General features: G+C 49.7%; 1 protein-coding gene across 4 annotated transcripts in view; it reads left to right on the forward strand.

Annotated features, from left to right (window-relative positions):
• The window catches only part of Arhgef10 (Rho guanine nucleotide exchange factor 10), an 81,499-nt gene that overhangs the window by 49,679 nt on the left and 9,113 nt on the right, over window positions 1–22,707 (forward strand). For all 4 annotated transcript variants that reach the window (XM_060381437.1, XM_021633582.2, XM_021633587.2 and 1 more), the window contains 8 exons: window positions 5,868–5,983; window positions 6,438–6,565; window positions 6,712–6,812; window positions 8,342–8,463; window positions 9,185–9,271; window positions 10,731–10,957; window positions 11,476–11,633; window positions 15,633–15,775. In XM_060381437.1, the coding sequence (XP_060237420.1) occupies window positions 5,868–5,983; window positions 6,438–6,565; window positions 6,712–6,812; window positions 8,342–8,463; window positions 9,185–9,271; window positions 10,731–10,957; window positions 11,476–11,633; window positions 15,633–15,775 (1,082 nt within the window). The remainder of the gene's footprint in view (window positions 1–5,867; window positions 5,984–6,437; window positions 6,566–6,711; window positions 6,813–8,341; window positions 8,464–9,184; window positions 9,272–10,730; window positions 10,958–11,475; window positions 11,634–15,632; window positions 15,776–22,707) is intronic.

The raw sequence follows: 22,707 nt of genomic DNA on the forward strand, positions 1-22,707 counted from the left end.
GACTTCCCTAGGGGCCCACGGATCAGGTTAAGTGTTCACAGCCTCTGAAATTATTTTGTGTGTGCTTTGCTAGGGCAGTTTAAAAGGTTTTCCTGAGTTTTTTGACTGTGGCTGAGGGCTGGGAAGGGGAAGATGATGAGCCATGTGTTGGGACTCTGCTCACAGGTAGCCCTGACCATGCACAGCAACCCGCCCCTCACAGGTAGCCATGACCCTGCACAGTAACCCACCCCTCTGCTCATGGATGACCCTGACCATGCACAGCAACCCACCCCTCTGCACACGGGTAACACTAACCACGGAAGCAGGCCTGCATTGTCTGTGGCGGATGGTGATTCTGTACTGGTTTATCTAGCACACGGTCCACGGGTCGCCCGAGGACTCGGGGTATCTAGAACCTCGCTTGACTTTCTGGTCCTCCCCATCACATGAGAACACGTGCCCTGCCGTTACTTGTTACCACTGTTACCACGTTTAACATACTCGTCAGGTAAGATGATAAATTGGCATCTGAATTAAAAATACAGGGATTGAACAAGATCCTTAGTATTGCCATCTCCTTGAAAATTCTCTTGTGACATTTCAGTACTGACATATAATACATCCTGACCAGTCTGAGTTCTTACTGCTGCCATTTCCTTGTCGTTGCTTCACGCTTGGAGCTTCTTGTCACCTCTCTCCCAGTTATCCATAGGTTGTTGTGAACTGTAGTCGTTTTACGCTGCTCCTGTCTGGAGGCCCTTCTTCTCTCCCCCTGCCTAGCCTCTGGAGTAACTATTCTGCATTTGAACCCTCCCTTCTTGCCTTTCTCATGTGGTGTTTCTCTTTCTGTGTGTGGCCTATTTCACTTAGCATAATGTACTCCAGTTCTATTCACGTTGCCTCAGGTGGCGGAGCTCCATAATCTGTGTCACTGGCTGTAGCTTTCCACTGTGTGTATACCGTATTCTTATCATCCGTTCTGCCCGCCGCTGGGCACCTAGGTTAGGTCTGTGTCTTGGCACTTGTGAAAAGGGCTGAAATCAGCCCAGGTCTGTCTGACATGACAAGTCTATTTCCCTTAGATATATATGCAGGGTTGGGTGGTTAGAGCATATGGTACCCGTGTTTTGGGTTTTCTGGGGAGCCTCCACACTATTCTATGTACAGTCCCCGTCAGCACCAAGCGATAATTCGCCTTTTTCCATGTTTTCACCTGTATCTGTCATTTTATTTTTTGATGACAGCCATTCTCACTGGTGTGAGGTGACGTGTGACTTGATGTTCCTTTTCCACAGTGATTAGTGATGTGGAACTGTCTTCCTGGATTTTTGGCCACCTGCGTATCTTACTCCTAGAAATGTCTGCTCAGGTTATTTGCCCATTTTTGACTCGCCACTGGCTGCTTCCCTTCACACCTGCTCCCTGCATCCTCCACTTTACCCCTGCCCCCAACCCCATAGAATGTCTGGGCCTGGGAAGCCCTGCGCCCCTGACACCCCTCAGCCAGCATCAGAGCTAGTTCAGCTTCCAGACTCGGGGAGGGTCATGTTGGAGTCCACACTTCTGTCCAGAGCATTGTGGGTGTCCTTGCTGTTGACTTAGCCACACAGCTCCTTCCTTGTTTGTCCCATGAAATTCCATTCAGCTTAGAGCCTGAATTTTCTAGCTAGTTCTAGGGATTTCCATAGAAACAGGGGAGGGGGAGGGGGCAGTGTCCATGAGAAAGCCGGGGAAAGATGTGGAGCAATTGTCTGCCAGTGGGCAATAGAGAGTCAGCCCACAAATCTGAAATAGTTGGAATTTGTCACCAGGTGGCTGGAAACCAGCTCTAACAGAATTTCTGATGGTGTATTTTTGACTTGGTGAAGTTGGGGCTAGAGAGCAGGAATGGTTCTTTCCTACACAAAAGTGGACTTTGAGAGCCGCTCTGCTCTGGGGTCTCTGCATTTCTTAGTTTTTACCCTCAGCAGAGGTGCTGTGGCTTGGTGCCTGGCATTGGGACCTTCCATGGTGGCTTCCTGTTCTTTTCCTATGTCCCCAGTGTCTGGCATTAAGGCTGTGGCACTCTGTACATTTTCCTCTGCTGAACAGAGGTGGACACATCCATTGTGTCTCATTAAAAGGTCTTTAAATTGCTGAGGAGAAAGTAGCCTCCCTTCCCACCCTGGCTTCACATCGGTGATGGCGTGTGGGTGTGTATGCACACACACATAGTTTTTCTGTATTTTTTAGAATTCTGTTTTAAGCTGAGGACCTGGCTCAGTAGGTAAAGTGCTTGCTGTGCACAGTGTGGTGACAATATGGACCCATTGTCTCTTCTGTGAGACACAGGGAAGAGGGGTGGGACACAGTTGGCCGTTGGCTGTATCCCCGTGTTTCTTTTCTTCTGAGGAGGGTCTGTGAGGTGAAAGCACACTCACCTTGGATCCTCTAGTTTCCTGTCACAACCTTCTTCCATCCTCCTGTGGTCTCTCTGCTCAGGACTCACTCTACCATGATCACCCATCCCTCATTTTCCTTGAAGGGAAATGTAGACTCGAGGAAGAGCCTCGATATGGCTTCGGGCTTGAAGGAATCCAAGAAAGGCTGGTTTACGTAGAGAAGCCTTCTCTGTTGAAACACGTGGCTCACTCGCAGGGTGAGTGGGAAGGAGAAATGCCTTCTTTCCAAATCCAGACACAAATGGCGCACTCTCAACACATTCCATTTAGAAACACTGGCCAGGAAGTCGGTGTCCCTTCTAGTTTGGTTCCACCCTGATCTCAGAGAAGGGAAGTGAGGAGCTTGGTGCAGAGGCTCTAGGCAGCCTGGCACAGACCTGCCTCTCTGTGCACACTTCTGCTCTGTGACATTTGTCATGCATGGTGTCCTAAGGTGTAAATGACCAGTGTGGACATTCATCCTCCAAACCAAGGAGTTTCTCATAAAAGGATTCATCAACTGAACACCGGTACAAATAAAACTGTGCTACTTTGGGGCTAAAACTGGATAGGGGTTATGGTAAGACAGAAGTATAGTGCTGGAGAGCAGAGCCAAGGAGGCAGTGTGGCTCTTGGGGGCATGTGAAGGACCTTCACGGGTGATGGGGGCTGTCTTGTGAGCCTTGGACCTATTCCTGGCCTGTGAGCTTACTGCAGAAGCCAACATTTATTAATAATTGCAAAGCTAATGTAAACTGAATGTTGCTAGCTCAAGAAAGTTAATGTAGCATTTATAATATCGCTACCAGCCTGGGTTCATAGTTTATTCTCAAAAGTTTATATAGTGAAAGCAATAGATGTGTTATCAGATAAAAATATTTTGGTTTGTAATCATAATATAAAGAAAAATATAGTCAGTGTGTGCATAGATACACCTAAAACATTTATTGCACCAGTTAAATGCATTAGTGATAAATCCAAAGCCACCAGCGTTTATCAGTGTTGCACAGGGGAAGAACATCAAAGCTCTTTCTTCTGGAGTTGTTTAACCAACTTGGAGTGAGGCCAAGTTTGAGGTTTTCGTTTCTCTCCCTATGTCTTCCATCTCCATCCTATAGATAGTCTTAGGTCTATCTATAATCTGTTTGTGTACAAGTCTGCATTTGTGCCTGCCTGAATGGTGTTTTGTGTTGTCTGTCCTGTCTCTCCATCTGTCCCTCACAGAGGCCTTTTGCCTTTTGTTGAACAGGATAGAAAGCATCACATGGGAAGGAATGAGGGATGATTTTCAGGAATCCTTAACAGCATTTTACAAGGAGTGAAACCTTGCCACTAGACATGGACCCTCTTGGCCTCGATAACAAACAAACAAATGCTATCAAGCAGTATCTGTGTGCTGCTTCCGGCATCTGTGGTGGAAGTTATTGCATAAGGTTGCTTTCAACCTATTTGCTGGTTCCAGCACTTATTGCCATAACATGCCTACACATGTGCATTGCCCTCTGGGTCAGGAGCATGGAAGAGTACATATCTTAAGATGAAAGCTGTGTATTAACCTGGGTTGTAGAAGCTGGTCACGTGGGAAATGCGTAGCAAGTAAGGTTGATTGTTATGTCATTCTCTTAAAAGCAGGTTAGTCAAGCAGGCTGAGTACACACAGCATATCCGTCTTGAGTCTTAAGTGACCTCAAGATGTCTTATTAACTAAGCTGTGAGGTCCAGCAAGGTCCCAGTGTCAGAACACAGGAGATATTTTCATACTAATGCATCAGCACGATTTACTCCTGGTATGGTGAAACTGAGAGGCACTTAACTCAGGTGTGCAGGAAAGACAATAAAATCAGATCCCAATTCTGAGTAAGCACTTGTGATGGTGTCTTTGACACAGATGGAGTGTGTCGCCCTCGGTGAGACTGTGTGTTTGAGAGACACATATTTAGGAAGTCTTTATCATGGGAGTAGATAACTGTGTCTCCAGCTTTGACACAGTGACATATTAGGCAAAATGAACAGTGGGACAAGCTGTGATTCTCAGGGCAGAGTGTAAAGGGGACTTGGAGAATTCAGGATTACCGAGAGACTGAAGAGGCTGGCATCAGAGCCTGAAGCCCAGCTGGACTCTGCTTACCCTGGGATCCTTGAGGCAGAGCTATGACCAAGCAGCCACCCTGCTGAGAATGAGGCACCAAGGCCCCCATGCTCTGTTCAGCCCAGTTGAGGCTGTGCAGCCTGACTGTGAACTCTGGTTCTTGTCCTGGCTGGCCCTGTGATGACCAATGCATACAGGAAGTGGGAAAGGTCAGGATGAAGAGCATGCTGAGTTGCAGCGCAGGCTGCTAGTGTAGCTCTGAGTTCAGATCCCTCCTATCTCTGGGTTGTTTCCAAGTCCGCTTGCAGGCTGAGGGTCTGCTCTCAGCACTCATGTACCTGCGCCGTCTGAAGGTATGGTGTTTGCACTCACTTCCTGAGCCCCTCAAGCCTTCTGTAAGTGGTGGAGCCGGCCTGGTTACTGGGGGCTAACTGGTAAGAACTGACTGTGGACATGTAGACTGCAGGGGCTCATCACCTCCTGACCCAGGTTTGCCATTTCTAGTCCTTTCTAAATGTTTTCACTTTGGGAGAATCCTCAAGGTTCTTTGTGCTGTTAGATCCCCCAGGTATTAGAAATTTGACTCAGGTTAAATTTCACATCTGGGTATTTCTTACTAATAATGTTTATGTTTAAAACGAAGGGGCCTTGGGATGTACTTCACTTGATAGAGTTCTTTCCTAGCATGTATCGAACCCTGAGTTTGGTTCCCAGAACTGCATAATAGCAGATGGTGGGACATGCTTATGATTTTGCAATCCTGAGGTAGAGGTAAGAGGGTCATGAGTTCAAGCTCATCCCCAGCTACTTAGGAGTTTAAAGAAAGCCTGAAATGCATGGAATTCTCTCATCCACTTGTCTGTCCATACCCCTTCCTTTTGTCTGTCTGTCTAACTCTCTCAGTTATAAAACATCCATCAAATTGTGAGACAATCTATAAGATAATTTAGTAGTGTCCTTCAAAAGGGTCAAATCCTTCAAAGACAGACGGTGACACTGCTCCATGGGCTCTCATGGAGGACAGGGACATGGGCTGGACCAGGACAAGACCAGTGAGCAGAAACTGGTAACATTTGGGTATGACGGGGCCACTGAGCTTTGTGTCACCCTGGGCATCATAATACACGGTTCCATGACACAAGACACCAACATCTTAGAAGGCAGATGGGGGGGGGCATCATTCTATACATGGAGAATTATTTCAAAATAGCAATTATCAAAGGAATAACTAACTCCTAAATGCTAGAAGCTAATTTTTATAAAAAATTTGTAGATCCTCCCCAACTTAAAAAAAAGCAAAAATCAAAACTAAAATTTATTTTGGCTCCTCCCCAAGCAGGGAGTAAGTGGTTCTTGTTTGTCCTTCTCATTTTCAGACAAAGTTTACATGGGGCCGGGGCAGCTGTACCAGGATCTGCAGAACCTCCTCCATGACCTGAATGTTGTCGGCCAGATCTCGCAACTGATCGGAAACCTCCGAGGGAGCTATCAGGTAACGGCCTCCTGGGCAGGACGCTGCTGTGGCTGCCAGGTCTGTGAGCGTGGATTTGTCTCCAGAATGGAGCACTTGGGCATCTCCAGGACCAGCCCCTGTGCTGCTTCTCTGCCGTTGGGGGCAGTGTAGCCTTCCTACCTCAGTGTACTTACACCTCAGTTATGTCTCTGTGTGATCAACCAAAAGGGATTTTGTAATCGGACATGAGTGCTGTCGGGTCTTCCTAGGGTTTTCATGTTAGAGCTTAGCTTTTTCTTTTCTCCTCCTATAAATGTGGGTGTGAGAGAAGTGTGCTGGCTGATGTCTGCAATCACAGCCCTTGGCAGCACAAGGCAGGAGGATTGGGCTTCATAGTGAGTCCCAGGATAACCTAGGCTAGAGCGAGACCTTGTCACAGGACAAAGCAAAAAGCGACAAAGCCTAACAAATATGTCACTCATTTCCTCTGTAGAATTTAAACCAGTCGGTAGCCCACGATTGGACATCAGGCCTACAGCGACTGATCCTGAGGAAAGAAGAGGAAATCAGAGCTGCTGACCGCTGCAGAATTCAGTTGCAGCTCCCGGGAAAGCAGGACAAGTCAGTGATTTTTAAAACAAAGATGCAGTGGTTCCTCACCGTACATGTTTTCTGGCTTTGGTGATTGCATTACATGGTAGTCTGGGCAGGCCACTTGTATGTGGTGGCGTGTGGTCTGTAAAGGGAATGCCTCTCTTCTCTGGCAGGTCGGGGCGGCCCACTTTCTTTACTGCCGTGTTCACTGCGTTCACACCAGCCATCAAGGAGTCCTGGGTCAGCAGCCTGCAGATGGCCAAGCTGGCACTTGGTAAGACACGGGGCGAAAGCTAACTGGGCACGCTCCAGTAAGAAAGGGATGTCGCAGAGCCACCAGAGAGGTCGTGTGGTGATGCGTACACCTGGGAGGGTAAAACCAGGGAGCGAGAAAACTCCCTGTGGCCTGGAAGCCTAGCTTTACATGGAAAAATTAAGTGAAACAGTCCGTGTTGTAACTCAGGGGCTGCAGGAACACACCGACGGCTTCTGTTGTGATAAGACACTCTTACACATGTGACTGTTGAGCACAAGGGCTGGCTCCTGAGGCTGTAGCCTGGTCCAGATCCTGGAGCTCTGGCATGGGTCAGGAGCAGAAAGGACATAACATCTCAGCCTCTGTGCTGACCCATCCTGTGACAGGGAGTGCAGTGAGTCAGAACTGTGTCACTCAGGACCCCCAGCTCTGAAAATAAGTCCAGTGGTTTTCATGAGGCGACACGTGGCTTTATAGCTGTTTTCTGGTTCTTCTATCCTGCTTAGGATGGATGGATGGATGGATGGATGATGGATGGATAGATAAATAGATAGATGATAGATAGATAGATAGACAGACAGACAGACAGACAGACAGACAGATAGATAGATAGATAGATTATAGTAGGTAAATGAAAAATAGTAAGTAGGTTGGTAAATCGATACATAATAGTTAGGAAGGTAGATAGATGATAGGTAGGTAGATTGATAGATGGTAGGTAATTAGGGGATTGATCAAGTAGATGGGTGTATAGACTGAAGGATGGCAGGCAGGCAGGCAGGCAGGCAGGCAGGCAGATCCATCTCTGTATAGCTTATGTAGGATTTATATACCCAGATCTCTGTCACTCGGCTTGCACTGGTGTGCCATGTGTATGCGTCTGTGTGGCATGTGAATGAATGCTGGTGTGTGTCTAGGTGTGGGTGTCGGGGCATGTTGTTGATTACCTGTACGTGGGTAGGTGTGTGTGTACACAGGGGTGAAATCCTCTTTTAAGGGAAGACTGTCCGAAATGTCACTGAGAATAAAACAGAAGTAGGCTGTTACTGGTCCCCTTGAGAACAGTGGTTAGTGGAAGGAAAAGGGCCCTTATTGTGAAAGGGAGCTTCCCTAACCTGGCTGGGGACAGGGGTGCAGCTCTTCCTCCCCTCCTGGGTGATTCACTGGGTTGTGCTTCTACAAACCTGGTGGCTCCTTCTGGTTTTACTCAGGGCTGAGATGGCCGTTTTCTTTAGGAGAAAATCATGTCTCCGTGTTTAAGATTTTTTTTTTTTCTGAATCTGGTTGGTCCAGCCCATGAGGCTGGCACAGTTATTTCAGGAGCGGACGGGGAGCGTGAGGGCCCCTGACATGCTGCAAGCTAGACTGCAGCAGTGAGTGTCCACTGCCACCCCACCTCCAGTTAGGGAAAGGCAGTGCCGCTTCCCGTGATAAAATCAGCGTTTCCCATAACCCGCGTGGAGTGTTGGCCTCAGCTGCTGGGGCCTGAGGGAGCGCGCATGTTCACCTCAGCAGCTCAGCCCTGCTCTCTCTGAACGTGCCCACAGAGGAGGAGAACCACATGGGATGGTTCTGTGTGGACGACGATGGCAACCTAGCCAAGAAGGAGACACACCCTCTCCTGGTGGGGCACATGCCTGTGATGGTGGCCAAGCAGCCGGAGTTCAAGGTGAGGGCCCCGGCTGGGGAACACTGGTGTAGGACACCTTTACTACCAGTTGAGAGGAAATGTGTTGGCAGTGTCGGAGATGGCTGTTGCTGGGAGCCCACTGAGGAGGCTCAGCCGCTGTCCCTGTGGCCTGCTGCTGGCAAAGGTTACTGTGGGCCACAGGCCCGTGGTGCTCCAGCATCGCCTCCTCTGTTGTGCCCCAGCTTGACCGACAGCCCCTTTCTGTAGAGCATCAGGTCTCCGAGGTGTTTGCTAAAGTGCCAGGAGTGTTGTCACCTCAGGCCTAAAGCCCTTGACAGGGCACTGCACTTCTCTCCAAGAAATAACTTGACACTGTCATCTCATTCCTGGCCCCTTGCCCCCTTCATGGGGACTGCCTTGTCCCTGGCTCTAGTGAACACACCTCTGGATGCCTCAGAATTCTTTTCCGGTGGAACCACACAGCTCATGTGTCAGGAAGGCCAACAGGCACACCATGAGGTGTCTTGCTCCTCGCTTAGTCCTCCTGACTGCTTTGCTATGCCCAGCTGGCATTTACATGGTTGAAGGGTTCTAAAGACAAAACCACTAAAGACCAAATCTCCTTGGGAATTCATGTCTGAAAAACACGAACTTGTGAGACTCAGACAGTTGGCTGTTCTCATCCATGGGCTTGGGCCCATGGTTCAGCCAACCAAGGGTGGAAAACACTTTGAACCCACAGTTTTGTGTCCCGTTGTAGATCGAATGTGCAGCTTATAACCCCGAGCCTTACCTAAGCAACGACAGTCAGCCGGCTTCACCCTCCGCAGCACGTGGCTTCCTGTGGGTAAGGTCCTTGGCTTTTCTCTCGGGCAGGTTGGCAGAGAGCTGTGAGGTGGCTAAGAGGAGTTCACGAGAGAATACCAGCTTAGGCCTCCAAACGGAGCCCTTCCTTGAGGTGTAGACTTAGAAGTTAAAATGTTGGCTTCTACTCTTCCTCCTCTAAGACTTTTACAGTTGAGTCAAGACCAAGACAGCGGACTTGAGTGCTGTGAGGATAGCTTTGGCATGCCATCCACTCTAGAGTCTCACTGTGTTGACTCTCCTCCCCTTCCAAAGCACTGTTGTCTTGTTACACTGCTGTCTTGGTGGAAATGAATTAGTTAAGCATGATGTCCAGGCTCTCAGGTGCAGCAGAGCTTTCTGGTTCTTGTGTGCTAGAGATTTGCTGGGCTTGGGTCCCTCTCCTCCTGCCCCGCCCCCCACCCCTTTTCAGTACACGTGCTCAGTCCACGCCTCTGTTGCAGCCAGAGCCGCTGCTCAGCTCTTCCTAATAGTGTTTAGAATGGAGCAGCATGGCCGCTGGTGTTTTAGCGCGCCTACCTAGAGACCAGCAGAGACACTACCCCTCCTGGGTTGTAGGTTCCTTCTGCACAGAATTGTGCTGCTGCCACTTGATTCACTTGAGCACGCACACACGCACGCACGCACGCACGCACGCAAGCGGGCAGGCACACGCCCATGCCCGAGGACCTGATGACTGGGGCATGCACACACACGCCCATGCCCGAGGACCTGATGACTGGGGCATGCACACACACGCCCATGTCGAAGGACCTGATGACTGGGGCATGCACACCACCCATGCCTGAGGACATGATGACTGGGCCTCCTTTCAGCAGGGCCAGAATATAGCCTGGAATACCTGTGGGAGAGGCAGGGAGGTGTGACAACATGCTCCAGGTGGGAGGGGAAAAGATCCGCCTGTCCTGGGAGCCAGCCTGCTGTCTGTCGGCAGGGGTCAGGGGTCAGGGCTCAGGGGTCAGCTTCCGGCTCCCTCCAGACTGTTACCTAGCTATGAGGATGAGACTCGTTGCAGAAATCCCGGTCTGCCCCACAGCACAGGGTGCTCTCGGGGTGACCTACACGGTGTACTTTTCTGCTTATGCCTCTTGCAAGGCTTGTTTCCACCAAGGCTGAGCGAGATTGCACCTTCCTACCAGCTTACTTAACACTTGCACTAATGTGTCCTTGATACTTTATGAGTACGCGAATTGGCCCTTGCGGTTCTGTAAGGAGTGAGTGTCTGGTGTGTGTGAAGTTATACTCCTGTTATTGAAGCTCTTAAACATGTTGGAAAGAGAAATGGGCTCTCTCAGGCATCCTTTTTTTCCTCACTTGCTTTTTTCTGAGTGAGTCACACTTGGGTCAAGCTTCTGTACACCCAGGCTCATGCCTGATCAGAAGTCGTGATCACCCCGGAAGCATGCCTCAGGTCACATTCTCCATCCCAATCTCTGCCTCAGATCGGAAGCTGTAGCAACCAGATGGGTCAGGTCGCCATCGTCTCCTTCCAAAGTTCCAACCCCAAAGTCATTGAGTGCTTCAACGTGGAGTCACGCATCCTGTGTATGGTATACATTCCAGCTGAGGAGCTGAAGCCCCAGGAGCCCTGTGAAGCCGGGGATCCAGAGGCCACAGCCGCGAGAGCGTCCCACGTGCCCACCATCTGCCTGGGCACAGAGGAGGGAAGGTAGAGGACACCCCCTGTTTGAGGGGTCGCCTCCAGTGGGGGGCAGTGTGAGCCAGGTGTAAGATGAGGGGGGATTCCTGGCCACTGCGTGCTAACGTTACCATCGACCACCTCCATAGTAGTTACTGTTAAGAGATAAGATAGTTTTTTAAAGCAGAAAGCTCCCCACTGTTTGCCCCCAGTTTTTGTTGGTTCTTCTTAAAAATACACCACTTCTTCCATTTTGGAATAAAAACAATATTTTATATTACAATCGTGTGGAACTTTGACACCATTTAATGGAAAAGTTAAACTAACATCACAAAATATATAGGAAGAAAATAAATTATGACCCAGAATTTCTCTTAAAGCTGTAAGAGTAAAATCAGAATGTGGGTGCTTTTTAAATGTGGCCAAGTGTGTGTTACGATGGGGAGAGGAAGGTCAGGGGGATGAAGAGGACACGTGCCATCTGCTGATGCTGACTGGCACCCTGTCCTCTCACGGGGCACACATGGTCAAATGTGTTTGTTTCACAGCATTTCCATTTACAAGAGCAGTCAGGGCTGCAAGAAGGTGAGGCTGCAGCACTTCTACACACCGGACAAGTCCACAGTCATGAGCTTGGCCTGCTCCCCACAAGGCCTGTATGCCGGCCTAGTCAACGGGTCCGTCGCCAGCTACACCAAGGCTCCAGGTAACTACCCACATTCAGCCCCGACCCTCGGCTAGAAGTCAGTCTCACCTCCCACAGTGCTTGTCAGTCCTGGTCCCAAACCTGTGTAATCTGCATCTTTTGGAAATGGCGCTGATGGACACATGGGAAGTTCTTCTAAAGTTGGTTTCCAGGGTCTTCTTTCTGCACGACTGTCCTCAAAGCCCCACCCTAGTGCTCTTGGCACTGTAGGTGCTCCCATGCTCTCCTGAGCCTTCCTCCATCACTCAGGCCCACGTTACGTGGGGGTGTGAGAGCCATTCAGGGCTGACTTCTCCTTCTGCAATCTTTACAGAAGGCATGTAATGTCTGGCCTCATCTGCCCTCACAGAGTCGCAAACACTGAGCCAGTCCTTCTCACCTCAGAAGCCCTCAGCCCCCGTGTGTGACCCTCAGCCTCTAGCCCTCCTACAGCATGGCAATATTTAATTAGCCACCCTGATTGGTTCTGGTGAAGATGGAGAGAGGCCTGCCCAGGTCACACGCTCTCCTCTGCAGACCCTCCTGCCTGTCCAGCTTTCTGGTTTCTCTGTGGTTCTCCCGGCAGATGAGAGGCTAGAGCAGCCCCCACATTGTTCTCAGACTTTGGGAACCTGCCCTGTGTGGGTGGGATACTGTTGCCTTCAGTAGCTCTTCTCAGCTGCTGCTTCACGGGAAAGCTTTTCCAGGGACTGTCCTTGCTGCTGCATGGCTGGTGGCCAGGTTTCCTCCCCAGCCCCTCATCCAAACTCATAGTACAGACGTGCTAAGCTGAAGCCCAGAGGCTGACCCTTCCCTGCCAGGCATGCTCACCAGATGCCCAGGCCTACCTTATAGCCTTGCTACACACCTGACCCCATAGCTCCCCAGGAGCTATGGCCTCAGGCCAGCTGTACTCACACCCAAGGCCAACCCACCCGACCCTCTGCATTGCCTAAGGAGTCTCGGTGCTGCCACCTCCAAATTAGATGTGGGGTTTCGAGACCCAGCGCTGCTCTCTATGCCTACCCGTGTTTTTTGTTGTTGTTGTTGTTTGTTTGTTTTTGTTTTTGTTTTTTGAGTATTTGTTAATAAGCTTTCAAAATGGCTGGTGAGCTCTTACCCACCCTACAGAGCATGGTCAAGGGCGAACCCTATCTGGAGAGCTCTGGACTTCCGACCACTGCTGTTGAGCCTTGCCGTCCTGCACAGCACCCGTGTTCTCCAGGCCTCACTTTGGCGGAGACCACATTGCATGGGGATATTGATTACTTGAAAGTTGGAAGGGAAGCCCTTTCAGGGGGTGTAACAGGGTCTTCGAAGTTGACTTCAGAAAGTGACGTCCACTTTTCCATGACTGTGAGTGCGTGTGAACTTCTGATTAATTCTTGGTGCAGTTTGGCTAAGTTAGATTAAATTTATATTATCAAAGCTTACATAATGACCTACCTAGAACATAATCCCTTTTTACTTTTTGTTACTTTATTATCTTTAATGTCTTAGAGACTGAATTGGGCCTGTGCTCGCATGTAGAGCAAAAGCTTGGTCATTGAGCCATGTCCCCAGCCCTTTTTCCATTCAGAACTGTGAATGGTTCCTTCTCTCCTCCATCTGGTTTTAGTATTGTCTTGGTTTCACACGCACAGTGTGATTTTTGTATAATCTGGGAGGGAGGTTGCCTAATTTTCTGGCTGCCACTATATTGTTTTATGTTCCCCTATCCATCATGCCCTTTCTTTTAGGTTTCCAGGTGATTATCTTTGATCTTTTCCCTTGGCCATCTGTTTTTCTTCATTCTTTGTGTGTTAATAGCTTGAAGGATTAATCCTCCTTCCTGTATACTGTGGCCAGCCCAGCCCTGTGCTGTATTGTACAGTTTGCATCCTGGTACACCATGAGACGTCTTTGTAGTTCCATAAGAAGTCTCTGCAGCCTTCCTGATGTGTTTTAGCCTCCTTGAGGGTAGGCCTGGGCGGCAGAGTGTAAGGTGCGCTGGGTCCACATGTGGCCTGTTGTCTTTTCGCTCTTAGTGACAGAGGATGTGGTTGCTTGGAGACCATGACCTTCCCAGCCAGGGGGGACAGTTGCTTTGCAGTGGGGCTTGGACACCTGAGACTTGATGGGAAACTTTCAGGTTGTTAAGACATGGGGTCATTCATATCGTTAGCTTGCGTATGAAGTCTGGCCGTGGTGCAGCCAACCTACCTGGCAGCTCTGGCCTCAGGCACGAGCCCAGGAAGAAGTTGTCCTGAGAGGCAGTCCCGTTGGCCCAGATTCACACACTTTCAGCAGTGAGGTTGCACATGGCCCTCCCAGGGAGACAAGGAAACAGTGTCTAAGGAAAAGAGAGCTTGCTCAGGCGGCCAGAAGACAGAGGCCAATTGTTGGCAGTTGAGCCGTAACCAAAGTAACAAGTCTAAAGTGGGTTATCCCACCTCTGATCTTGGAGTTCCTGTTTCAAAGGAGCCATAGCACCACTTAGCTGCACCACTCTTCTGGCAGCTTGCGGGCAGAGCTGTCTCGTCTGCATTCTCATGCCATGCTTGCCCTCCACAGCATGTAAGCATCACAGGAAACTGGGTTCCATCACAGTCAGGGTGCAGTGCTGTGAAAGGCTGTGAGTACCACATACGAAGGCTGTGTGTATGAATGTTAGGGCAGGTGAGGGAAAGGTGAAGGGGTAAGGGTGTGTGTGTATGAGTGGGTGGGTATGCACGTGTGCATGTGGCTGTGTGCACACCTGCATTTCTGTGTGCATGAATGCATGCATGCATGCGTGTGTATGCACACATGTACCCAACTGTATTTGGACCAAGTCCAACTGCTGCATGGAAGGTAGGCTGGAACATTGGGGTTCAAAACCATCCTGCCACATTGCACAGCCTAAGCAAAATTTCTGCCAAAGATACTTTGTAATGAAAGCACACCACAAGGGTCAGAGCTTACCTAATCACCTCTGTTTAACAGCCCAGCTCAGGTCCCTGTTGTTGATTATTAATGTTTATTATTGATTTATCTTTTAGTTAAACAATGGTTATTCATAAACCAGCTGTATCCCCAAGTCACCACACAGAGACTAGGATTTATTTAATTAACCTGCACAATGCTGGGCAATAGTTACTCCATCCTAAACCTCCAAGCCTGCATAGTTTCCTCCCATTCAGATTTCCCACATTATACTTGCTTTTAGTCATATTTTAGGACTGGTTCATCTCTCCTCATGGTTCCATGTCCTCTGCCGATCTCTCCAACACCTCCCACTCGCTTCTTTCTCCTCCCCTCCTGACCAGAGTGTCCCACCCTATTCTCTCCATTGCTCAGCATTGGCTGGTTGTTTTATTGACAATACAGAGACCGAATGGTGGCATGCTTACAAACTTGAGACAGGTGATGCTTAGAAAAAGCTTCACAATGCAATGTCCAGAATGAAACCATATAGTGGGGTAGAGAAATCAGCATTTGAATGAACAAGGGTAAACTGTATACATTCCACAAAAAAATTATACCAACAGTTCCCTTTGCTCACAGGTTTTGTACTGAAAGGCTCATGGCTTCGGGTTGGGACAGAGAAGAAGCTGAGACGTAGCTTCCTCTGAGCTAAGAGAACACGGCAGGGAAGACTCACTGATGATCTAATTACCACTGGAATCCTGGGGCTTAATGAACAGCTAGGGTGAAGACTGAAGACTTAATTAAATACTTAGAAGATAGCCACATCAGTTGCATTAAAATTTGCAGTAAATCCTGCCTGCCATCTTTACCGTCACTGCCTGGAGACATGGCAGGTCATGGCACACTTAGCTGGGACCTGTGGGAAGGTGTCCCATCCTGCCTGCTGTCTTCCATGTCTTCCACATGCCACAGGGCTGGTTCTAGGGGCCTTGAACACTCCGTGTTTGAATACCAGCATTGTAGTCACAGTTGGTACTTGAGTTGTGCTTTGCAGTGATGTGTGGTCCTGTGCCTCTGCCCCTGTGCACAGTTACCTACGCTCAAGGGGAACTAAAACTCTTTTCTTTTAAGATGGATCCTGGAACTCAGAACCCCAGCAAGTGATCAAGTTGGGCGTCCTGCCGGTCAGAAGCCTTCTGCTGGTGGAGGGTGCCCTGTGGGCAGCCTCAGGAGGACAGGTGTTCATGGCCAACCTGGAGACTCACACCATAGAGGTGAGTGCTGTCAGGCACACTCTGCTGCCCCCCGCTGTAGACAGGACGGGCCCCAGCAGCAGCCAGACATGCTGCAGTGCGAGTGGCAGGGGCTAGGTAAGCGCAGGCGTGCTGTGCAGCATGGAGGAGGCCATGCAGGCAGTGATGAGGCGGCATTCACTGGAGAAAGGCAGGCGCTGCATAGCACACCTGCAGCCACTTGCCTGTCATCAGGTCTCCTGTCCCATGTCCCGGTCACGCGTATATAACCTGTATATTTTTCATTGTGCTGTCGGCATTTTCTTGGCCCTATGTTATACTACTTACTATACAGATTGCTCATGTCCAGTCACCCCATCTGTCTTTCACCATCTCTCACCCCACCCTTCCCTATGTAAGCTCTAGTCACATGGTTTTTTGTTTTGATTCTTTGGAGTTGGGTTTATCTAGTCTGACCTGTCTGGATGACTTTGGCAGTCTCCACTACTGCAGTGTCACACTGCCGTCATCATCGGCCTCAGAAAACATTTCATCTTGGGTGGGGTTTGCCAGCTCGCCAGAGCAGGGCTTTGGACATTTTGCTAGGAGTTCACATGTCATGTTTTCAGACATTGATCAGATATCTATTTCAGGACATATACTGGTGGCATGTACTGTCCCTCAGAGAGAGTGGAACTGAAGCTCCAGGTGCAGAGAACTCAGGGTGGCTCTCGTGCTGGGACTACAATCCAGGGCCTCACGCATGCTCAGCACCCACCACTTAACCATGCTCCCGCTGCAAGAGCTGCACACTATAGTGTGTGTGTGTGTGTGTGTCTGACACTGAGCTCCTCAGTGAAGATGTATGTGTGTGTGTGTGTGTGTGTGTCTGACACTGAGCTCCTCAGTGCAGATGTGTGTGTGTGTGTGTATGTGTGTGTGTGTGTCTGACACTGAGCTCTTCAGTGCAGGTGTGTGTGTGTGTGTGTGTGTGTGTGTCTGTCGGTCTGTCTGACACTGAGCTCCTCAGTGCAGATGCCCTCTCAGGCTGCAGACTTCCCAGCGTAGTTCAGGCAGTCAGGAGATAAGCTCAGCCAGGAGCAGGAGGCTTCCACCTGGACAGATGTGGACACAGTACTAAGTTTCCTGGGCAGACCCAGGCTCAAAACTTCCCCCCTGGGATTGCATCGACATACTCATTCCCAGGCTGACCCTCAGCTGAAGGTCCTACTGTCTCAGCCCAAGTGCTGAAATGACAGGACTGAGCCACTACACCAGAGGCTGTTTTTCTGATTCTTTTTTATTTTATTTTTTCCCGAGACAGGGTTTCTCTTTGTAGCCTTGGCTGTGCTGGACTCGCTTTGTGAGCCAGGCTGGCCTGGACTCAGATCCACCTGCCTCTGCCTCCCCGAGCTCTGAGATTATAGGCGTGCACCACTGTACCTGGCTTGTTTTTCTGACTCTTGTATGAGGTGGCTTCTCTGTGTTCCCAAAGCTCTGCCCTGCCAGCTAGCCGCAGGAGAGGCAGAAGGAAACATGGACAAGCCCTTCCGTATAGTTTCACGGTAACTTCGGTTACTTTTACAGCCACCTGTGAGTCACTCTTGTAAAAGCCTTCCCTTCAAGCACAGAGCCCTCCCTACCAAGATGCAGGCGCCATGGCAAGTTCTGGAATTGTGCTGCAGCCCTTGCAGGTACCAGTGACATCATCATCTAAGTTCCAAAGCCTGCGTCAACATGTTCCACAGGGCAGCCTTGGTGAATAGCAGTGCCACCTTGCTCTCAACCAGTGCTCACCCAGCTGGGGTAGGAGTGCTGCTGGCTGGGGGAGCTGCCTTCCTGCACAGACTGTGAGCCTGTGACTGGGCCTGGGCAGAGCAGGATAGAGAGCACCAGGACCCATGAGGAAGGAGGTTCTGGGGCTGAGGCATCACAGTTGCTGCAGGACTGAGTGGGAAGGCTCATAGGCCAGGGTGTCCTGTGTTTGGGGTCTGTAACCTGGCAGCCGGGGCAGAACGCCTGCCAGATGATGTCCACATGTCACAGAGTGCTCTTCTGGGCCTCTAAGTCAGGGGCTGCTTTGTGGGCGAAGGGAAATGCCCTCACCCAGCACAGCACACTGGAGTTTCCGTTGCCATTGTTCATCAGGATAAAATTTTGCTAAAAACAAACAAAAAATACAAGAGCCAGAATACTGTTTTGTTAGTTGTCATTTTTATACTGAGACATAATAACACTATTTTAAGACGTTTTCCCCCAAAGGTATCATTATAATAATAATAATAATTATTATTATTATTATTACCATTATTAGGATGAGTATTAGTGAGCTAAAACAGAAAATGCCAGGGGATGGTCTCCCTAGAAGGCATCCCAGATAAGGTAGTGTTCCCTTTCTGCTTTATTATGCCACATACTCCAAGGTAAGGTAACATTCCCTCTCTGCTTTGTTATGCCACATGCTCCAGAGAGGCTCAGTGCTGGAGATCTCCGAGTCTCAAAGAGTAGAGCTTCTAGATCCAGGTAGCAGTCCCCTCTGTGTAGTTTTTAGCCTAAAAATAACTAAAGACATTTATAGAGAGAAGCAAAGGCTGCTTTTCTGGGAAAATTAGATTCATGCTGTTCCTGTTTTGTGGGCAGCCACAGCTGAGATGTGGGTGCAATCTGGGATCTCAACCAGTGCTCACCCAGCTGGGGTAGGAGTGCTGCTGGCCGGGGGAGCTGCCTTCCTGCACAGACTGTGAGCCTGTGGCTGGGCCTGGGCAGAGCAGGATAGAGAGCACCAGGACCCATGAGGAAGGAGGTTCTGGGGCTGAGGCATCACAGTTGCTGCAGGACTGAGTGGGAAGGCTCATAGGCCAGGGTGTCCTGTGTTTGGGGTCTGTAACCTGGCAGCCGGGGCAGAATGCCTGCCAGATGATGCTTCCGCCTCCCACCAAAGATGAAGGAAGTTCCCAGTGCTGGTTGTCACATAGTGGAGTACAAAATATCTTTTCTTCACCAGATGTCATCTTGAAGGCTTACTGCTGAATATGCTCACCCTTTCTAGTCCTTTCTGAACTGTGGCTGACTGATTCAACTCAACTGTTCTGTCTCAAACTACCCCTAAACTGACTGATTCAAAGTGGCTTCCTTCTCTCGGCTTCTCACCAAATTGCTCTGCTTGGCCTCAAACTACCCCTGGAAATTTACTCTAATCTTCTCACTCCTTCTTTTTCCCTGGTTTCAACTGCCTTTGCTGACCTGTGTTTTGAGAACTGCACAAACTAAATGGGACTGACTCAGCTGAACTGAACTCCCCTGAACTCCCCCGTATTGCCTGGACTCAGCTGAACTGCACTCCCTGAACTGCCCTTCACCCTGACTCCCTCTGCCCTGCTCTGAAGTAGCTTCTCTTTCCTGTCTGTTCTTGTGAGTTCAGCATATCCCATCTGACTTATTCTGTCAAATCTTTTTCTGATTCATCACTTTGTCCGTTCCTCAATTAGACATCTCTTTCAAACATGGCTGCTTCCTTCCACAAACTAACTTTTCTTCATTGTTTGGTATTAAAGGTGTGTACTAAGGATGAGTCTGTATGCCAGCCAGAGGGATTAAAGATGTGTCATTCCAGCCAGGTCACATAGACCTAGAAGGTCTTCAGGTGTGATCCCTTGTCTGAGCAGCCTTTTTGTTGGATTAAAATTCCTCCACAGTGGAGGAACTGTATTCCCCACATTATTTCTGTGTCTGTGTATACATGTGTGTATGTGCACACGAGAGGAAGTGCTCACAGAGGCCAGAAGAGGGTGTCAGATCCCCTGCAGCTGGAGTTATGGGCCCCTGTGGGTGCTTGAGAGCTAAACTTGAGTTTTCTGCAAGAGTGGTATGCAGTCTTAATCCCTGAGCATCTGTCCAGCCCCTTGTCGTCTTTTCTCTTTTCCAGCTCCATGTAGTTTTTCCTCTTGCCTTTTATTCTTCATTTGTTCGTGTGTGTGTGTGTGTGTGTGTGTGTGTGTGTGTGTGTGCGTGTGTAAAGCAATCTGCTGTTTAGGAACAGGCTGGCGTTTTTGGGTTTCTGGTAGATTCTCATTTCCTAGCTTTTTTCTTAGAGCTATGGGGCACAGTTATTACTTCATTACAGGAGCTGCTTAGCTTTAAAGACTGCTTTCCTTGCTCTTGAGTTTCCACCATATACAGTACTTTTTATTAAACTCAGGTAGATGGAAGGAAAGAGGGATAAAGGAACAGACAGGATAAACAGCCAGGACTGGAATACAGCAAAATCACAGTTGTCCTCAGCCATGCTCTTCTTCATGATAATTAATACAGCAACGCAAACCAGGGCTCCACATACTGGTCCTGGCATCCCTGTGACCTCTGAGACAGTTTTGCAGGGAGGGAAGGAACAGGTCCCAGGCCCGTGTTCCTGTTCTCATGCCCAGCATCAGGGAGTTTAACCAATACCTTGTGGTCCTTCACCTAGCATCCAGTACTGTTCTGTACCTGCCAAGTACAAGGTACCATAGAGCAGACCTTGGCAATGTGCCCAACCACAGGAGAGCATCAGGTACTGTGGGGCCCTGGTGGGTAAACCCATGCCCAGGTCAGGACTGTCCTGGGTCCGTGTGATAGGCCATGGCTGCAAACATCACACCATAGGGCCTTATCACCACCCCCATCAAGAAGAGTAGAGTTCAGTGGAAAGGATAACACAAAGAGTGTCAGAATGAGATGTGACACCTGGGAACTGTAGTCCTCAGGCTGGAAGAAGCCTGGGCCAAGGGGGAAAGGGATGAGAAGGCATAGCAGCTGCGACAGGGCCAGCAAGACCTAGCATTAACAGGAGCAGAGGTCTTTCACCTTGGTGTGTAGATTCCAGAGGAAGAGATCTGGGCTGCCTCCCAGCTTCCTGGTCTGTGGACAGAGATGAGAACAGCCAAGTCCACGGCAGCTACCACTTTTGACCTTAAGCCCTAGAGCAGGCTTTAAGTTTCCATTCCGAATGTCACACTTGCCGTGTGACATCGAGCCGAGGGACCTTTGGAACAGAACAGACGTTCAGAAATGAGTTTCCTCCGAAGGTGTTACTGCCAGCCCTTCAAGTGCCGCAGGCTGCAGACCGGAAGTCAAACTGAGAAGGGTCCTGGGAACTGGAGACCCTAGAGCTGCAGCAGGCATGCTTCCAGGCTCAGCTGGGTATGCACTGTGGCATGGAGAGGAAGCAGGAGCCTTGCTGCTTAGTCCTCACATACTGGGGGGGTCCTGAAAGTCCTCCCTGACACAGTTACCAGGTTTCCAGGGGCAGATACTGCTCTACCTTGGACTCACTTGAGGGCCAGTAGCGACCAAGATTTGTCCCCCAAATGCACAGGGTCGTCTTTCCCTGCAGACAGTTCTGCACCCACCATGAGCACAGGCCAGTGAGCAGAAAGGGAAGGCTCCCTCTGCACTTATAGAAACAAGGTAACACAAGGCCTGACCCTTTGACCCCAGCCCCAGAGCACCCCCAGCTGTCTCAAGTGCAGAGTAGATGCAGGATCCTGGGCTGCAGGCGTTCATTCCTGTATCTAGGTAACATACCGTGCAGAAGGTGAGCTCCAGAGTGGAGCAGACAGCCCCCTCAGAGGTGGCAGTGCCAGCCACACTTTTCCTCCACTTGTGTGGAGGAATCTAGGTCCCCAGGGCCATCCAGTGGACATCAGGCACAATGTGCTCAGCACGGCCCACAGAGAGGAGTCAGGACCAGGCAGGTGCTAGCATCTCAGAACACATAGAGGAAGCTGGGAGCCAGAACAGCAACAGCACAAATGAGATCGAGAGGAGTAAATTGAGGCCCTTCTCCTCTTCTGCCCACATAGAGTTGACTGTTATTACCAGCGGTGCTGAAGGTGATCTGATGGGTGTTGGGCTGGAAGGAGGAGGTGAATTTGCTAAGAAATACTCTTGAACACAGAATCTCTAAGCAATCCAGAACAACACTAGACGATTAAAAAGTAAACTTCAGCAAGGTCAGAGGGTGCATGATCAATATCCAGAAATCAATCCAGTTTGTGTATACCAGCAGCAAGCACTCTGAAAACCAGGCCGAGGAGCTGTGGTCAGGAGACACCCCCACACAGCCCCTAACCTAGGCTCTGCTAGCCACATGCAAGCGTGGAATCTTCCATTGAAATGAGATAACAGTTAAGGCAGAGTGTAGCTTAGTTCAACCCGGCTCTTCCAGGAACATCTGTGGGGGTGTGGGATACCGTGACCTTGGCTAGCCTGTTGTCTCTTGTGATTCATGAATCATGTGCTCTGCCCCCTTGTTCTTTTAGGGCACAGATCTATGTCTGATTCCCCCCCCCCCCCCAGAGATTTCAAGTTGTTCAAGTTTAGAGAACCAAGATCGATACTGAGTCTGAATTTCTTGACTTTCTGGGGTGCTGCTGCACTGTACCTTGACTTGGCTTTGTCCTCTATACCTCCTGTGGTCTCATGTGACCACATAGCTATTTGTTGACAGCCAGGCCTTATGTAGTATGGTGCTGTGAGGGTGCCCGCTGGAGATGGGATCCCACAGGGGCTGCCTGCTTCAGGCAGGCCTCAGGAGACGTGGCCAAGGACCATGTTATGTCTGAGGAAGATTGACAGAATTTGCCTGGACTGGAGAGAAGAACCAGCCTCCTCCTAAGTACCCAGCTCTGATTTCCTGCCTTCTTCTTACCAGGCTGCTTAGTGGACTGTGTCTCCGTGGGAACCTAGATCACCAGCTGTGGTTTAGTGCCTCTCATGTTGTGTTGAGTTTTTTTTTTTTTTTTTCCCCAGCTTGTGAAGGTTCCGTGATAAAAGGGAAGTAGCACTGGGTTCTGTGAATCACTTTTGCCCACTCGGGGACCACAGGAGCATTGCACTCAAGGATGCTGTCCTTTGGCCATGGACAGATGAGTGCTATTACAGCCATGGAGTTGAGCTCCAGCTCGACACCATGATCCTCAGGAGTGACTCAGCCT

This window comes from Meriones unguiculatus, chromosome 4, assembly GCF_030254825.1.
Source record: "Meriones unguiculatus strain TT.TT164.6M chromosome 4, Bangor_MerUng_6.1, whole genome shotgun sequence".
NCBI lineage: Eukaryota > Metazoa > Chordata > Mammalia > Rodentia > Muridae > Meriones > Meriones unguiculatus.